A 17,862-nucleotide genomic window follows, 5' to 3' on the forward strand; every position below is an offset into this window, starting at 1 on the left:
CATCTGAGAAACTTTTTTTAATAAAAACATACAAAAGTTCAGCACTTTGACAGAAAACTGTTTCAAGAGTCTCCATTGTACAGTAGCTGAATGCTGGTTGGGGTTTAAGTTTTAATATATGGAGATATACCCATCTCATAGAACTGGAAGGGACCCCAAAAGGTCATCAAGTCCAGCCCCCCTTCACAAGCAAGACCAAGTACTGATTTTTGCCCCAGATCCCTAAGTGGCCCCCTGCAGGATTTAACTCACAACCCTGGGTTTAGCAGGCCAATGCTCAAACCATTGAGCATTGTTAAACACATTGTTCCCTAAAAGGAAAACACAATTTGAGGTACTGGAAGATATACTGCAATGATTAAGTAGCAGACAAACACTCCATAAGTTTATTAATAGACTATTTGTATATCCAGGCAACCTACCTAAGAGCCTGTTCCAATTGACTTCATTGGGAGCAGAAGAGGGTCCTAGAGACTTGAAACTGAACCAACACTGGCTGGATACCAACGGGAATAAAAGGGCACCACTTAACAATGATTATTGTTCATTCAAGAAGTAGCAACTGCCCAAAGTTATATTTTACAAGCCATTCTATTTAATAGTTTTGTGCAAAAAAAAAAAAAAAAAAAACCTTTCACAAATTGCCCCATCACTAAAGCCTTGGATTCTTATCGTGTAGTCAACTTTTAAATAGGCCTTGGGCTGTTAGATAAGTTACTAATGCTAATAAACCCTAGTACCAACAGAAATTGATTTTAAAAATCACATGGCCTGATTCCTTAAACATGTCAACTGTATGTGTTAAGTGGATTTAAGGACTATGCCTTTCACATTCCTCAGCTTTGGTGTAGTTTCTCCTGTTTAAGATCCCAAGCAAGCAAAATCCCCTTCTTCAGCCGTTAGATATCTTCAAGTAAAATAGTGTAGCAAGGGGAAGGAAGCTTTCTTGAAGTTCTTAACTGGACTTTAAGGGATAAGATTTTGAAAACCAAGGTTGAAGTCAGTGAGCTGCCACGTTCCCGCTTTGTGCATGGAATTAGGTATTCTTCTTAAACATCAGTTGTGCTTACAAAAGTGGAAGCATAGGAAAAGGCAGGCTGAAAGACAGCCCCAAGTTGTTAGAAGCAAATGCACTTTTTAAAATAATACAAAAGGGGTTCCAAAAACAAATACTGGTGTTAGCAGAAAAATGTAAACATGAATCAGTGAGAGGTTAGAGGTGGAGTTGCTTCCCCCCCTAACATGACAAAGCCGAACATTTAGGTTACTAAAGTTTACAAAAAACATTAACTAATTTTGTAATGATTTAATTTCAATTAAGGTGTTTAAGTATGAGGCAGTTGCAAACCCTGCAAGAGAGCATTTAAATCCAAACACTACAGCTTATACAAGTACTCAGTTTGTCTCTGATGCATCTTTCATTAGCCAAATGAAGTGAAATAAATGGGAAAACATTACATCAGTTTTTAAGTACAGGAGTTTACACTAGTTTTACAGGTTACATCAGTTCTTCGTTTCAAGCTGTTATGATTTTTGACCTTAGACTATCCCTTTAAGCAGGTGGAATTTGAAATCAGTTTTCAAGTTTTACAAAACAAGGTAGACATGCTAGCAACTTGAAGCTGTCTCATTTGGGCACCCAAAGGGTTCTGATTCTGAGTAGGTGAAGGCTTTCTGAAAATCAGGCCCCTTTAAAATGTAACACGTTGAGCAGCCAAAATCACTAATTACTTCTGAAAACCTTACACATTATACGTGGCTTTCTAACTACTGAAAACAAATTAAATGCATAACACAGCTTTCACTCAGATGCAAGCAGCATTTTGTCTATGAACACGCATTTCAAAACATTGTCAACATAAGTATATTTCTCTGTGTACATAAGAAAATAGAGGGAATAGTTAAATGAGAGGCAGGCACACAAAATCTGCTAGAGATTGCACATCATGGATTGCTTAATTAAATCTGTCCCTATTCCCGTGTAAATAGCACACACCACTGTTCTTTTAACAAGTAAAGATTGGCAAATAATTAAGTAACAAATGCTGTTTCCTCCCCTAAATACACAGAATATCACCCACTCCAAACTGCAGCTTCTACAGTTACATTGTCTCATGGATGTATAATAAGCATAAAAAAATTGCATCTTGGTCTCCTACTGGACTCTCTAGTGTAGGGAGTCAAGATTCTGAACTGTAATGTGCCTTAAGCATGTCGTAATAGCTTGAAACATGATAAATGCACTGGGCTTCAAAGGATAATAAAAAAAAACAGGATTCAAGTGCAAGGGAAAAAAAGGAATTCTTCCATCTTCACTGATGCTTCTTTGGTGGAACCCGGGATTTTGCAATCACAATAGGAACGGCAGACAGCAACCCAATCAGTAGAGCCCATAGTGGGCGGTAGAAGAGCCACCCCACCGAAATAGTTAGCAGGGAGAGTGAGGTGGCTATACAAAAGGCAAAAGCTTTAAGTCCAATATCAACCAGATCTCGAACAACAGGAAACCAATCCACTGTGGTTAGGAAGAAAAATTAAACAGAAAATGAAACATTTGAGAATGTGAACAGCTGTAAGATTTAATACTCCTAAAAATTTGTGGTTAGAGTCCCCATACAGCTGCCAGTGAAATCAACGGAAAGACTCCCATCCACTTCAATGAACAATGGATAAGGTCTTTCCACAGTCCTTTCAATCAGAGGATCTCAGATCACTTTACAAACATTGACAAGGAAAGCCTCAACGTCTCTGGGAGGCAGCTATGGGTCATTCCCCTTCTCTTCAGATAGGGAAAGTCAGGCAAAGTAGTTAAATACCTGTTCCAAGATACAACAGTAATTGTATAGCAGAGCTGGGATTAGAATCCAAAGCCTCCTAGTGGCCAAGCCTGTCCCATATCTACAAGGCCATCCTTCTGCTTATGTTTAAAATACATAGGATAGATGTGTGTGAAAGGCACAAGAGGAAAGACTAGGTATAACTGGTCACATTTCACTGAAAACTGGAAATTGCATAAACTTCCTGGAAGAGTCTCAAGTACCATGAATGTTTTTCTCAAAATATGGGATAGATGCTATTTCAGAACAAGAGGTAGCTCTGGAATTCAATTTATGCAAGTTTAATGTAAAAAACGCTCTTTTGCCAAGTTTCTTCTTGTAACATTTGCCTTAAACTAAAATACAAATAATTCAAGGACCATTTTTTTGTTCTGTGTTTGTACAGCGCCTAGCACAGCGGTGGCCTGGGACTCAAGGCATTACTGCAATACAAATAATCACAACAATTCAGACTTCAGACATGGCAGTTCTGTATTTGGAAATAAGAGCAGGTCTGACAGAGATGCATGGGGAAAAGTCTTTAAAGAACCTGCCCAGCTTGTGTTATCAGTCTCTGACTTTGGTAAGCACCCGCTGGGGACTAGACTGAGAGACGAGACCATGAATTGTGACCTAATCCACATTTTAAATTACATGGGTTCAAGTCTCAAAGTTCTGATCCAGATTTCATACACTCACAAAGCAGACGTTTGGATCTGGGATTTTGGGTCTGATCATTATCGATTTAGAGGCCAATAGCAAAGTTCAGATCCCGATTCAAATTCTCCTCCCCACAAAAATTCATGTGTGTGTGTTGGTCATTTTATCATTAGGATCCAGTGTTTTGAGTCCGCTCCCATCTCTAAACCGAGCTCCGTTTCTAGTAACAGACTTACCCAAAGTGTAAAGGATTCTGGTCATAAGGTTGATGCCTACAAACATCGCCAGCCAGCCAGCTGCACGGAGACCCCAGGTCTTCATGGTGTTACTTTCATGCTCTTTTTGAAACACCTCCTGAAACCCAAACACTGTTATACATTGCCCATTTCTGGGTTCCTCCAAGCCCCAAATCCTGCTGCTTCCTGAACCTTATGAATAAACACATCACAGCTGATCATGCTTGGAAATATTAATGCTTCCCAAGAGATACAGGGCCATTTGCAATACTATACTGGCTGCTAAAAGTGTGGCTTTTTTTCCTAGCCCAACATGTTACAACAGTGGCCAAACGGCAGGGCCAAGGGCATCTTTGTGGAGTCCTAACTTGGTTCCCAAAATTTTCTGTCACACCTTGTGACTAAAGGTGAGGACACACCTGAAAAGTGCACAATTGTTGTTGCTGATGAACTCAAATAAGGAGCATCCATTTCCCTATCAAGAAAGAATCAGATAACCATTTAATCAAAAACTAGTGTGCTTACACCTCCGTAAAGATTGCTGCCTTCTCTCTCTCCTTATTCAGACACATGCACTAAAATCAGCAGTCTCCATTGGGACCAGGAAAATTGTAAAAGAGCTGCATATTAATTCATTTTGTTGTTTTTATTCAGAAGAGATACGTGTGTTTTGCTGACTAGAAATGTGGGCATGTTTCAAAAACAAGACACTGCCTAGCAAACAGTTTTAGTAAAGGAGATTTTCAGAACCACATGTACTACATTAATGAATTAAGTTCACACATGCTTTGAGATGCTCTGCAACTGCTTATAAAGATTTAATAGTAGTAAGACACCTCCTGGAAACTACTTGTATCCTGTTTGGACCAATTTCTACATTGGTGGTGTCTCTGTTTCTGCTGAAGTAAAAATATATTAAGGTTCACATCTTACAACGAAAGTGGTTACTATTTCTTATCTCTTTCCAGTTCAGCCTGAAGCAAGAGCCAGTTCACCTGCTTTTAGGAACTCAAATACTTGGCATCAAGGATCTTTGCAGCAGGGCACAAAACCATCACTAATGGGAGCCAACCTGCCAGGGGAGTAAGTGAATCACCAAACTGCTAGAACATGCAGGGTTTATTGGAACCCAGTTAGTTGCCTGAGGGTTCCTATCCAACTTTACTAACAAATTGTATTTAATGTCTAGGTCCCTTAAAAGGGAAGGATTTTGGAAGGGGTGGGGGTGGAATTACAGGCTTTAATTAAAGAACTAACTTTTTTAAAATATCACCTTTAGAAAGTATTTGGGTGATCATGAAACAAACAGATGGCAAACAATGGGGTGGGGGCTAAGAATTTACAACAGAGTTGTAGCTGAGTTGGTCTCAGGACATGAGAGAGGCAAGGTGGGTGAGGTAATCTCTTAGGTCCACTAACAGACATTACTGTACCCACAGTCACTCTCTCATTTACAGCAGAAGTAAGCAGTAGCAGAAGGAAGTTATTTTGTTTGGTAACTTTAGCCACAAATCACTATTTAATGAGCAAGAATGAAACAGCCAAACTGGCTACTGCTAATAGGGTAAGAGTACACAGAGTTTGCATTCTTCTGAGACAGAGCAAAGGTTAGGCATACACAAAGACCAGGGTGGGGGGGGGGATGAGGGAGGTGGACACAGGCTCACAACTTTCTTGCCCTCCAGCAGTGAGATTAGAGGCAGGAAAGGCAATACTCAGACCAGATTTCTCCTGTCCAGTAGCAGACTGGTAACTTAACACCTGATCTTTCCCCTGCAAATGGAACGTGAAGAGGGAGGAAACTCACTGTCCCATTCCCTGCTTCTTGCTACCTCCTCCAGTTTCAATGCTAGCTGTCTCCAATAGTTTACTCATGCTGTGGGATAACTCACCTCAGCAGAGAGATCGCCAGGATAAAGAATCTGCAGAATGTCTCCAGACTTGGTTTGGTACGAAACCAACTGGTCCCCTCGCTGACGAGCAATCACGGTCACCTTACAAGAGGCAGAGGAACCAATCAAAAGGCTTTACTTATTACAGCACTGGGGCCTTAGGGAGAAAATTACTGGAGAACCTGAAGATTTACCACTTCTGCTGGGCCCCGGTGGGACTTGTCTCCACTCAGACCCGCATAGAAGAATGAAACACGAAGGTCTCCCACCTGAAAATAGGGAAATCATCATAAGTTAATAAAGATTTACTTCAACAAAAGATTCCCAGTGAAGCCACTCTGCACGGGAACGTCATGGGAGGATGTTGTGCCATAGGCTTTGCACCAGCATGTGAGACAGCCAGGTAGGATTCCTGGGTTGTGATTTTTCCAGGCTGGGTTGGCAGAAGGGGAAGGCTGCAGACAGCACAGCTCAAGTCCCACAGGAGAGCAAGCTTTATGCCACTTTCCCCTCTGTCTGATTTAGGAGTGGCAAGGATGGGCTTCCAAAGAGAGTTCCAGTTAGCTCTCCTCAGCCGCAGGCAGGCAGTGCCAGCCAGCATCAACCTGGCTCACTCATTACTGCGCTCAGTTCACTTGCACTGAGCAGACCTAACTCAGACAGACCAGTTAGACACCGATGAAACCCACCTATGCGAGAATAGCAGTAGCCCTGCTCCTGTTTCTTTAAATTTAAAAGCATCTTCTTAGCCTGTCAGTCTAACATGCAGGAAGAAGACACTCAAGAAAAAGAGGAGGGTGAGGGCAGGATCAGAAGTTCCTTTGATATACAGAAATTAATCACTCTTCCATTAACTCTGCAGTCAGAGCTAAGTTGACAAACTGCTCAGCACTATGACTTCCATTGATTTCAATGGGAGACGAGAGTGGCGTGCAGCTTGCAGGATAAAACCATATCAATGGCATTTCTGATCCTGCCTTCACCCTCCTCTTTTTCTTCGAGGAATAGATTTTAGTTGCTGCCTTGATGGTCTTTTCAAAGCCCCTTCATCTTACTTCTGGACGCCCGGGATTCTCGCTGTGATAAAAGTAATCTCCTCTTCGAGTAATGTCAGCATGCGGATCCTCCAATTTCGACAGGCTCATCTGCTTAAAACTGTCAATTTTCTCAACAAGACCTGAGCAGAATAAAGAGCCAAATGTAGGTCTTAGGTGGCGCATTGACTTCAGGATCCATTTCGTTAGCCCTAGACAGCCATTTAAAAGTCCACCATCCCAAAAGATAATGAACCAAAAGCCATCCGCAGTGCAACGCCAGTGAACTTAATGGTGTTACACCAGTGATGAACTTGACCCAGTGTGTATTTGTTATACAAGTAAAAAACATCCCTTACCTTTTGAAAGAAAGAAACTGCCCACCTGGACATCAGGAGCAATTGCAGTGAAAGATTCCACAGCCATGGCACTTGGGGGAAAGAAATAACCTCTGTATAAATTCTAGTATTATGAGCACACTCTTGGCCAACAATATAGAATACACAGAAGCACAAAATACTGTACGCATGCTGATAGAGACAGACAAAGACCTGTGAGTGTGAGAGTGTCCCTGTGAGTTAAATAACTGCCATGATGTAAAGATAAATACATTAGAAGATTGTTAGGTGCTCAGATACTACAGTAATAGGACCACTAGTAGTTACTAAGGTCAGAAGGGGCAATTATGATCATCTGGTCTCATTCCTGCATAACACAGGTCAGAGAATTATACCAGGTGATTTTTCACATCTAGCCCATAACTTCTAGTTGAGCTAGAGCATCTCTTTTAGAAAGCCATTTAAGACGTCACATGATGAAGAATCCATCACATCCCTAAATAACTTGGTCCAAGGGTTAATTACCATTATGGTTTAAAAAATGAATCTTATTTCTAAGTCTGAATTTGCCTAGCTTTAGTTTCCAGCCACTGGATCTTGCTATGCCTTTGTGTCTGGTAAATTAAAGAGCCCTCTATCAGAAATCTTCTCCCCAAGTTGGGACTTAAAAACCATGATCAAGTTATAGTAGCAGAAGCCCCAGTAGTTCTGGAAGCACTTACACATGTGCTTAACTTTACTACCATGAATAGTTCCATTGATAACTCATGATAGTAAAGCAAACAAACATGCATAGTAAGTGTTTGAAGGATCAAAGCCCAAGATACATATAGAGAGAGCACCCTATAAAAGAAAGAATAAATTCAAAGACCATATCTTTTCCCTACAAACTTGTTTCTTAGAGTTTGAGTCTCTTACACTTATAAGAGTTAATGAGGGGATAAGGCACTTTGACACATTTAAAACCGACTTGAAAGACATAGATTGCCATCAGAAGGGCATGAACTGTAAATTTTAGTGTTCAAATTGGTGGGTTTGAGTCAGGCATGTAACTCATTTACAATTGCATTCACAGCTTTTATGGCTTGCACCATTTGACTCTGGGCTGCTACATATTTTATTGTTATTCCTGTGGCAGCCCTACAAGCAGAATGTGATTTGCTTTCAAATAATAATTTTAATGGTAGATCTGGTTGGAAAATGTCAATAAAAAAAATAAAGGAAAACTGACACAACAGTCCCTCCACCCTGCCATGTTTTCTGACCAGCTCTAAGTTATTCGCATTGCTCATGGTGCCAATTTGTTAAAAATACATAGAATATATTGGAAACAAAATTCCACTTGCATAAAAATGCTTCAGTTTATGGGACATTTGTGAAAGTCCAAATCTCCAAAACAAAGACGCAGAGATTTTGCAAAATCCCAAATGTCCGTTTTCCCACCTATCCTTATAGACATTCTTTGCCACATCACACCACTGGAAAATGCTCAGATACTACCCTAAACATGGTAGTATAAGAACCTTTATGTAATATTATTTGTATTACCATAGTGCTTAGGAGCTTCTAAATCAGAACCCCACTGTGCTAGGCACTGTACAAACACAGGACAAAAAGAAGGTCCCTACCCCAAGGATCTCACAAGAATAACTCAAAAGTTAATAACTCAATAAGTCAAAATGTGGCAGCAAGGAGTAATTAAAAATAAATTATGTCTTGAGTGACTGACACAAACCAATCTGTGATCTTGCATATGCGCTGTGAAAAGATGCGTGCACTATTGCATCTGGCATGACAATCACACGGGATGTCATTCTATTTTTGTATTTTTAATAGCTCCATGCTTCACTGATGGATTATGAAAGTCAGAAAGGAATCCTTTCTAGTTTTCATACTTGGAGGCAGCTCACTCCAGGGGCACAAGAATACAGTTGGAAGTCAGGAAGACCCCCTGCCTATTAATTATTAGTTATAATACAAATAACTTAATCTTGGCTCCACTGTTGATTCACTGTGGCCTGGTCCCCAGTAAGTCCCTACTTCGGACTAAGGTACGCAAATTCAGCTACGTTAATAACGTAGCTGAATTCGAAGTACCTTAGTCCGAACTTACCGCCGTCCAGACGCGGCAGGAAGGCTCCCCCCTTCGATGCCGCGTACTCCTCTCGGCGAGCTGGAGTACCGGCGCCGACTGCGAGCACTTCCGGGATCGATTTATCGCGTCTTAACCAGACGCGATAAATCGATCCCAGAACATCGATTGCGTGCCGCTGGACCCTCCAATAAGTGAAGACAAGGCCTGTGATACCCTTGGGCAAATCCCCTCCCCCACCGTGTCTGTATCTCAGTTTCCCCACCTATAAAATAGCAATAATTCTCACTACCTCACAGAGTGCTGTAAGGATTAGTCAGTTAGCACGTGTATCAAATTCAAAATATTATATTAAAGTCAGAATTACCTGGGGTTTTTATGGCCAATCTCTCGATCAAAGTTTCTGCTGTTCACAACTTCTGATTTCCATTCAGTGTCTAAGGAAAATGGGACAGAAGTTGGGAAGAGAAGAGTTAAAAACACTAAAATCAGGAATGTTCTGCTTAAATGCCACAGACGGAGACGACAAGCTTTAGGCAAGGTGCCTTATACTTGCAGTAACATTCTTTACACCAAGATGTACATTTAAAAAGGTTCCCTATGTACACGTACGTCTCATGACATATTTATAAAGGAATGGAAGGATTTAGGGAAAGACTACCTGGTGTGAAATCCTGGCTCCTCTAAAGTCAATGGGAGTTTTGACACGGACTTTAGTGAAGCCAGGATTCCACCCCGGTTCCCATCACTGGATGATTTCTGGCTGGCTGAGAAGGGAGAACTGTTCTGCTGGAACAAGCTGGTTCAGTGTGGAGATCCAGCAGACAGAGAGGGGAAGAAGCCCCAGTAGGACACAAAGTTATGCTACTGTCTTCACCACAAAGAAACACAAAGCAGCTTCTTGAGATGCTCAGTATTGGCTCTGGCAGCTTCCTTCTTACTCCTGCAGCATTATAATCTCTTCCCTCTTCTTTGTGCAGCTCATCTGCTGAGCAAGGAAAGCTCCATGTTTCCATGCAGGGACAAAGACAAAGCAAGGGATCCACATTAAAGGGTGAAGTGGGGGTGCTTGCATGGAATGCTCTCTTGTGTGACCTACTGACAACTATTGGATGGAACACACCGGTCCAGTCTATATTAGTTCCTTTCTAATGTAGGGCAGCTCCTTTAGCTCACAGCCACCAGTTCTGCTCCTGATATATCTCCATATCAGGGAGCTCTATATTCCAATAGGCTGATGGTATTTTTTATAATCATGCACATGCATTGTTACATACCCACATTACATGCCCATGTGCTTGAATCAGGGACAAATGAGGCTCAGAGACTAATCTCCTGAGATGTGATGACTCAGAGTCAGAGTATTTATTTTCTGCCATCGGGTAGCTCAGAATAAGAGGAAAATAATCCTCTCTGCTGCTTCTGCCAGATGTGCATTATAGTTTTTGCCAAATGCTTGTCAAAAGGCGGAGGCACTCAAGATACTGAGCATTTCCACTGGCTGACACCAGTGCCTGAGCAGTCTCTGAATACATTACATCTACAGTATGAAGTACACATGCCACTCCTCCCAGTCACCCGCTCTGACTATCCAAGCCTGAAGACATTTTGGGATTTCTAGGTTATTCATGAACAGCGTCCCAGTTTGGTCCTCATCTCAATTACCTCATGGAACAAAGTCTCTGCCATTTGCTAAGGGAGCATGGAATGAATCTTTCCCTGTTCCTCCAAACCCCATTCCTCTCTTCCTAGTAGGGCACTATAGGACTTATTTTTAAATCATCATGCAAACCACATTTTGAATTCAAAGGGGGAGTACTGTGCATTGATAAACTTACTATAAGAATATCTTGTTTCTTTCTTAACTTCGCCATTCTCCTCATATTCTCTGCAGAAAAAAAAAACACACAGCATGAAGGTCAGGACAGGGCCCACCGTACAAGTGAAACTTAAGGAAGCCCATGAGAAACCAAGCACAAGCCAAACTTACCTTTAGAATGAAGTGAACATTTCCCTAAATAATGGATTCTGAACAGCAAGGTCAGGGGGGAATCCTGCAGACAGGTATCATGAAGTGGCACACACCCTGCCCTTCCCATAGAGCTAACTGGAAGGGAGATGTCCACTAGATTAGTGGTGGGGAGCCCGATATGGGAAGGACTGAGAACCACTGCCCTAAACCAAGGACTCTTACTGCCATTAGCATCATATGCATATTATAGGTAGTTACTCTGATGGCAGTGTGTAGAGTACAGACACCTACTCTAGAACAGAGACAGTACCCAGCTAGCACAGGTATACGTAGCGGAGTAGACAGCGAGGCACAGCTTTGGTGAGTAGAGTAGAGATTCCTACATCCCTGAACCCTACAGTATATACCCCACATAGCTCTATACCACACCCAACCAATGCCTCCCATGTCTACACTGCTGCCTCCCTGCTGCCAGAGCCTTTCCCTCCTGCAGTGAAAGGCTCCAGCAGCGGGGAAAGGCTCTGGCAGAGGGGAGCTGACTGTGAAGCCCTGGACTGTGGCGCGCTACACACTGCAGTGACAAGTGCGGCTGTAGCTGCCTTTCACTGTGGCGTATAGCTACATGGGTGGTGCCCATACTTGACACAGTGCTGTAAATGTAGACATTCTCTAAATTGGGGACCTCTTGTTTTCTGCATCTTCATAATTTTCTAGATGATTGTTTTCTGAGTGTTATAACAGTTTCCCAAATAGTGAGTCCTGATTCCATACCCAAAGCTACAGACATCCATAACAAGTTTTTATGATAACAAATTATGTTGTTGTTTAAATGTCAGTAAAATAATCAGTAAATAATAATAATAATGCTTTGCTCTTCCATTGCACTGGTCAGCAAAGCAGCTAAAAGACCTTTCCTACATTCAATCTTGAAAGTTTCACAGCCCACTGGGACGAAGGTGCCACTAAGATTATTACAGGCAAACTCCAATGAACTGGAAGTTTTGGATGACCCCGAGACATTTAAGAAACTGGAATTTACAGAAATTAATTTTGGTTTTTTATATGACGGTTGAAATGGAGGGGGGCGGGGGGAAGGATAGAAAAAGTTTGGATAATCCAAAATTCAGATACTGTTTTTCTCATGTAGCCATTTTATAGATGGGCGAATTGAGACAGAGGAAATTAAGTGACTTGCCCAAGGCCACATACTGAGTCACGGCTGTTGGCAGGGCTGAGAATATAACCCATGAATCTGGATTCCCAGGCCTCTGTTCTAACCAGTATATCATACTAAATATATTTTAAAACATTTTAGGTTATGTTAAGATTATGGTATTGATTAGACACTTCCACAGAGTTTAAGGCCAGAAGGGACCCTTAGATTATCTAATCTGATTAAGTTTCACCTAGTTACCCATTCACGGCATTCCAGCCAATGATCAAGGGCTGTAGTTTACCACAGAATTCACATCTTAAATTGTGGGTTTTACTTGTTCTAAGAAAGTTCATCATGATTAAGGGGAGGAAAGGAAGAATCCATGTTTAACATGGAGAGGTTTCCAGATCCAGCAGAAGCCATTTAAAATGTGTTTACTTTCTGGCAAAGGAGGTCAAAAATGAGCTTGTGCCGCCATTCTCGAGTTTGAGAGTTCAACAGTGGGGAGGGTTCAGCAGGGCGATACCAGAAAGTGTTCTCTACTCTGCAGCTAGACTTTGCATTTAAAAAACTTAAGACATCAGGAGCAAATGCTTCGAGATTATGGGCTGCAAAATGATCAATGCAGGGAGAAGTCCTAGGCAATACTGAGCCATAGAGACTCATGGAAGTCAGCAGGGTTCCGCAGGGGCACATCCACATTGATCAGTCTGTATGATCCTTAGTGCCACTTTAAAAAAAAAATATCATGGATTTCTATACTTTTTAGAAAAGTGTATTCAACCGTTTTTGTAAATTATTATAAGTTATGCATGTGTGGATTCTACGGACATCAACAAATTAATATTCCAGGAGCCTATGGAATTGTATCAGAAAATAGAAGGTAAAAGCCACAGCTGTATCTTAAGATTTCAAGAGGTCTGATATAGTATTATATGAGGTTAGGGGATGGGGAAAACATTTCACATACTGCTGGAGGTTGTTGGGATTCTCCTGCAATTGGATCCACCCGCATAGAGCTCATTACAGGATTGGGGCCATAATCACTAAACCAAAATTAAATGTAGGGAAAATTAAATGAAATTGTGAAAACCCAAGGGCTCTAGGGCCATCACATTATCAAAAAAGGTAATTAGCCAGCGCCTTTTCCTTAAATTGTGATTGGATTCTGGTAAGAAGTCAAAATAATGAGCCTATGACTTACTTGGAGTCTTCATATTCTACCCATTGATACATTTCCACCTGACGTTTCAGTTTGACAGCGTGGACGGAGAGCCCATAGCTGGGATCAAACAAAGGCTATAGGATATAAATAAAATACAAGTCAGTCTAAAAAGCTGCATCTCAGACAACTCCAAACTGCATTTTTTCATTATCGATTCCAGCAGAGCAGATACTTGTGAATTTATCTTGGGGAGAGCTCATTTCATTGTGATGAAAAGGTAAGGGGCTGTCATGTAAAATTTTTCCTTCCAAAACACTCTGAAATAAAAAGAAAAAGGCCCCAGTGACATACAGCAAGACGGATGATGGAATAAAAGTATAACAACGCCTCAGGAAAAGTTATTTCTCTGAATTTCTAAGCTGTAGCTTCTTTCATCTGAGGATCTTGAAGAATTTTACACACATTAATTAAGCTTCCCAAAAACCACATGATAAGAACGTATCTCCATTTTGTGGATGGGACACCACATTTATCACTGTCAAAAGTATGTGAAATTTCATGAAGCCACAGAGATATCTCAGTGATGGATAGGATGTAAAAACCTTCAAAAACAGGGAGGCCTACACCCTATCTGCTTATACCACTGGTGAATTTGACCTGAAGAATCCAAGACAGCAAGTCATTGGCACAGCAAGGAAATTGAGCCAGGATTCCTGGTTCTCACTTCTAACTATTAAACCATGCATGAACCCATTTGAAGATAACCTTTTATTCTTTTCTGCTGGCCGCTATTCCATCACATTCTCTCTTGCAAAAAGAGCTGACCACAAACAACATCACTATCTCTGGAATAATCCAGAAGATGCACAGCCTCTGCAGCGTAAGATCCTCAGGACTTGTGTCTTCAGGAATGCACAGCTAGCTCCCAAACACACAGCACAGGAATGGGGAGGAACATATCCAGATGGGAGGTTTACAGCCCACAGTAGTATTTCATATCAAGCAAGTATAGGTTTAATCTGGCAGTAAAGAGTTTTCCTTCCTTTTAGTTCATGCATTATTTTCAAACCAACTATTGTTTATTTACCTTTGACGTTCTAAGGGCACCTGACAAGTGCACTAGTTTTCCCTCATTCTGTTGAAACACGCTGTGAATATTGTCAAGAGGGACCACAAGAGAAAGCCCCTCATCAAGGGAAGTGGCCGTCTTCAAAGCTCGTCCCTGTAGTCAATTAAAAGAGAAAAAAGAACATGTGGAGGTACAGTTACAGAGGGCCACTTTGTTAGTTTAGTAGGAGTTGGGGCCACAGCTTCCATGAAGTGCTAATAGGTTCAGCATCCATGCATGTAACCAAGGAACACATCTGCACTTCCAAGCTGTCACAATCTTATGTCTGATACTTAAGAGAGTAGTACTTATGTGTGAAACTAACCTCACCAATGTTAATGGAACTACTCATGTGCACAGGGATTACTCCCATGAGTAAGAGTTTGTGGGATAATCAGACTAGCAATAACAGGTGGCACCCTTAAAAAAAACCCACTACCCACACATGTAGTTCTACTGAAGAAAACAGAACTCTCTTGATTTACACTAGCATGAGAGCTCAATCCAGCAATCCTTATGCATGTAACACTCACAATGACTTTGATGGATGTTGCAGGCACATACAAGTTGCAGACTAAGACCTTGAAATTACTCTCTCTCACCTTTTACCTTACCTGTTGTTTTTGAATAACTGTAATGGTGGTACCATCGTGACTCTGTTCCACTGTCCAATTGTTCTGATTTACTATCTAGCCATTTTTTCTTCCCTTATTTTCAGATTATTGTTCCTTGTCCTACAATCTCCTAAACCTGCGAACAGTTCCCTTCCTTCATTTATATAGCGATGGTTAGAAACTGTAGATGAAAATCTGAAATACAATTTCACAAAATTCTGCTCCCACCCCAAAGTTTCGAACCAGCGCTAAGTATAAAGACCTTCAGGATAACAGATTATGGCCTCAATCCCGCAAACTCTTACGCATGCGCTTAACTTTACTACCTATGAGTAGTCCTGTTGATTTCAATGGGACTTCTCATGGTAGTAAAATTGAGAACATAATCAGACTAGGAATGAATTAAAATAGACGGTTTGACATAATGCATTAAATAACCTTAAGGATAATTTATCTACCCAGTTTGGCTAGATGTATTCAGTTCCTTTCATGTAAGTAGAATCAAGCTAACTGAAAATTTAGCCTTGCAATATACCAAGAGAATGAGGAAGCAATGAGAGAATAAAAACCAGGCTAGATAAAAATGATCACCCCGCTCGCTAATGGTAAGCCATTTTCTGAGACTGGTGAAACAAGTCAGCTAGACAACCTCCAATTCCCATATTCAATAGTGATTCATTCTGTGCTCCCGCAGCACATCAGCTCCCTCCTCACTACAACTGCCTCTCAGCTGTGCAGCATGGAGCAGAAATTATGTACACAAATGAGGTGCACTAGCACATAGCACACACATGCAAGTGCATGCAAACTCTTCCAACCACACTTGTCATGTGCTGTTGACCCACCTTTCTCTGCACTTCCCAGTCAATCCACTCCACTGCCAATGGATCTTATCTTACTCAGTCATATTATATTCTTGCTCTACTCTCCACACTCAGTTCTAGATAAAATCTCCATATATGGCTCTACCATCCCATCTCATATCCCGCTGTAACACTCCCATCTTCTAGGGGGTGTTGCAGGACCAGCCTGCAATTCAGGCTCTCCACATACAGGCCACCTCTCTCAAGTGTAAATTACTAATGAATCCTGGAGACAATCTGAACAGCTCAGCAACATAGTGTTACAAACATTTTAGCAAGAAGAGCTTTGTCTTGAAGAGCACTGGACTTTGGGCATAGAGGTAAACATGGACTTGAAACAAAAATCAAAAGTCAATAGTGTTTCACTTACCTCATTGGTAAAAATAAGGTAAAAAGAGAGAGAAAATGCCGCAAGTCCAATTAGCATCCCTCCAGCAGTGTCACTGAGTCTCTCCAGAAACCCTGGCTTGGGCTCACTTGTGATTTTAACATTTTCTTTCTTGCTGCTTGTGTCAGAGAACTGGTAAAGAAAAACAAACACCAAATAACTTCTTAGCTAAGGCAGAAATTGCTTTGCCACTCACAGGGTCCCTGTTTAAAAGGCACATCTCCTAATTTAGAGCAAACCTGATCTCTGTCCCAGTTAAACATTTGTCTCATCTCACTTTTATTACTTTTAGTTATTTATACCAGAAAAACTGAAAAATAAACAGAGGTTTATTGAATGAGGTAATTTACACAATAATAGTCCGGTGTATTCTTTAAAACTTCCTGAGCTATGTTTTGTTAGGTTTCTCATTTTGTGTCAGTAGCACATATTTGGGCGTTGGCAGGTTAAATTATATTCCTGGCACCTCTACCACATAAAAGTGGAGCTGTGACTAACAGACAATATTTTACATTACTATGGAATAACTGACAGTATTTTTCAAAAGTAAAGACCACTCTCCCTCTTATGAAGCATCTTGGGCAATAAATGGAGATAGCTGATTGGATCTAAACAAATATTATTCTATTGTCTTCAGATTAAAAGCAAGATAATATTGGAGTGGAGGCACTCGGTAGTTATATTGGTGGTGAGGAATAGCTAGAAACAGTTTTATAATTGCTTTAGGTAGCTAAATAAGATTTGTAGGTTTGGGGATTTTTTTTAGAAAATGCTCAGGAAGGGAGTGACCATCCCACCACTTTTTGTTCCAATCTGAGCATTGCATGTAGGATATAAAAACTGTGTTATAGCCAAACTGCCTCTTACAACTACACACACACTTCCCGCAGCACCACGAAGCTACCCAGTTAAAATACAACACGGTAGAGGGGCGGGGAGACTACGGGGTGCCACCGCGTCCCGGAGGGAGAAGCAGCCAGCGGGCAGGAGCGATTCAGCAGCCCAGGGGGGTGGTAACGTGAGTTATTCCCGGACAGACGAAAGCTACCCACCCGGACACACACTTACATGCCCGGACATCTTCAGCCTCAGCGGGCGCGGCTTAAGCCCGGGCTAACGCAGCGGAGACGGATACCCGCGCTGAGCTCGCCTCGCCCCGCCAGGCTCCCAACCCCGCACCGCCCCAGAGACCCCTCAACTGCCCCGCTCCCCGATGCACAGACTCCGAGCGCAGCGCAGCGAGAAAGTTGCCGCCCTAGGACTACACTGTTGCACATAGAACTTTAGCCCGGCAGCTGAGCCCCAGAGCAAGGCATGCTGGGAAATGTGGTTCCAAACTAAGAGTTGGCGTAGGGCATGCTGGGAAATGTAGTTTCAAGTTTTGTCGCCGTGGGGCATGCTGGGAAATGTAGTCCATGCGTTGGTTCGGGCAATCGAATCCGAGCCCTGACAGAAGCTCGCTGTCCCAGGGCACGATGGGAAATGCAGTCCTGTGTCTTTAAAAAGCGCGGCAAAACCCAAAGCACGC

General features: G+C 41.8%; 1 protein-coding gene across 1 annotated transcript; it reads right to left on the reverse strand.

The window, feature by feature from the left end:
• Positions 1-17,652, reverse strand: TMEM43 (transmembrane protein 43). The gene is made up of 12 exons (XM_034777083.1): positions 17,403-17,652; positions 16,317-16,466; positions 14,449-14,583; positions 13,401-13,495; positions 10,907-10,956; positions 9,436-9,505; positions 6,998-7,068; positions 6,660-6,781; positions 5,799-5,873; positions 5,605-5,706; positions 3,713-3,830; positions 1-2,515 (listed from the first exon to the last, which is right to left on the reverse strand). Exons 1-12 carry the CDS (start codon positions 17,412-17,414, stop codon positions 2,313-2,315), a joined length of 1,203 nt encoding a protein of 400 aa, XP_034632974.1. The 5' UTR covers positions 17,415-17,652; the 3' UTR covers positions 1-2,312.
• Positions 17,653-17,862: the final 210 nt, after the last annotated feature.

The sequence above is a fragment of the Trachemys scripta genome, chromosome 7, assembly GCF_013100865.1.
Source record: "Trachemys scripta elegans isolate TJP31775 chromosome 7, CAS_Tse_1.0, whole genome shotgun sequence".
NCBI lineage: Eukaryota > Metazoa > Chordata > Testudines > Emydidae > Trachemys > Trachemys scripta.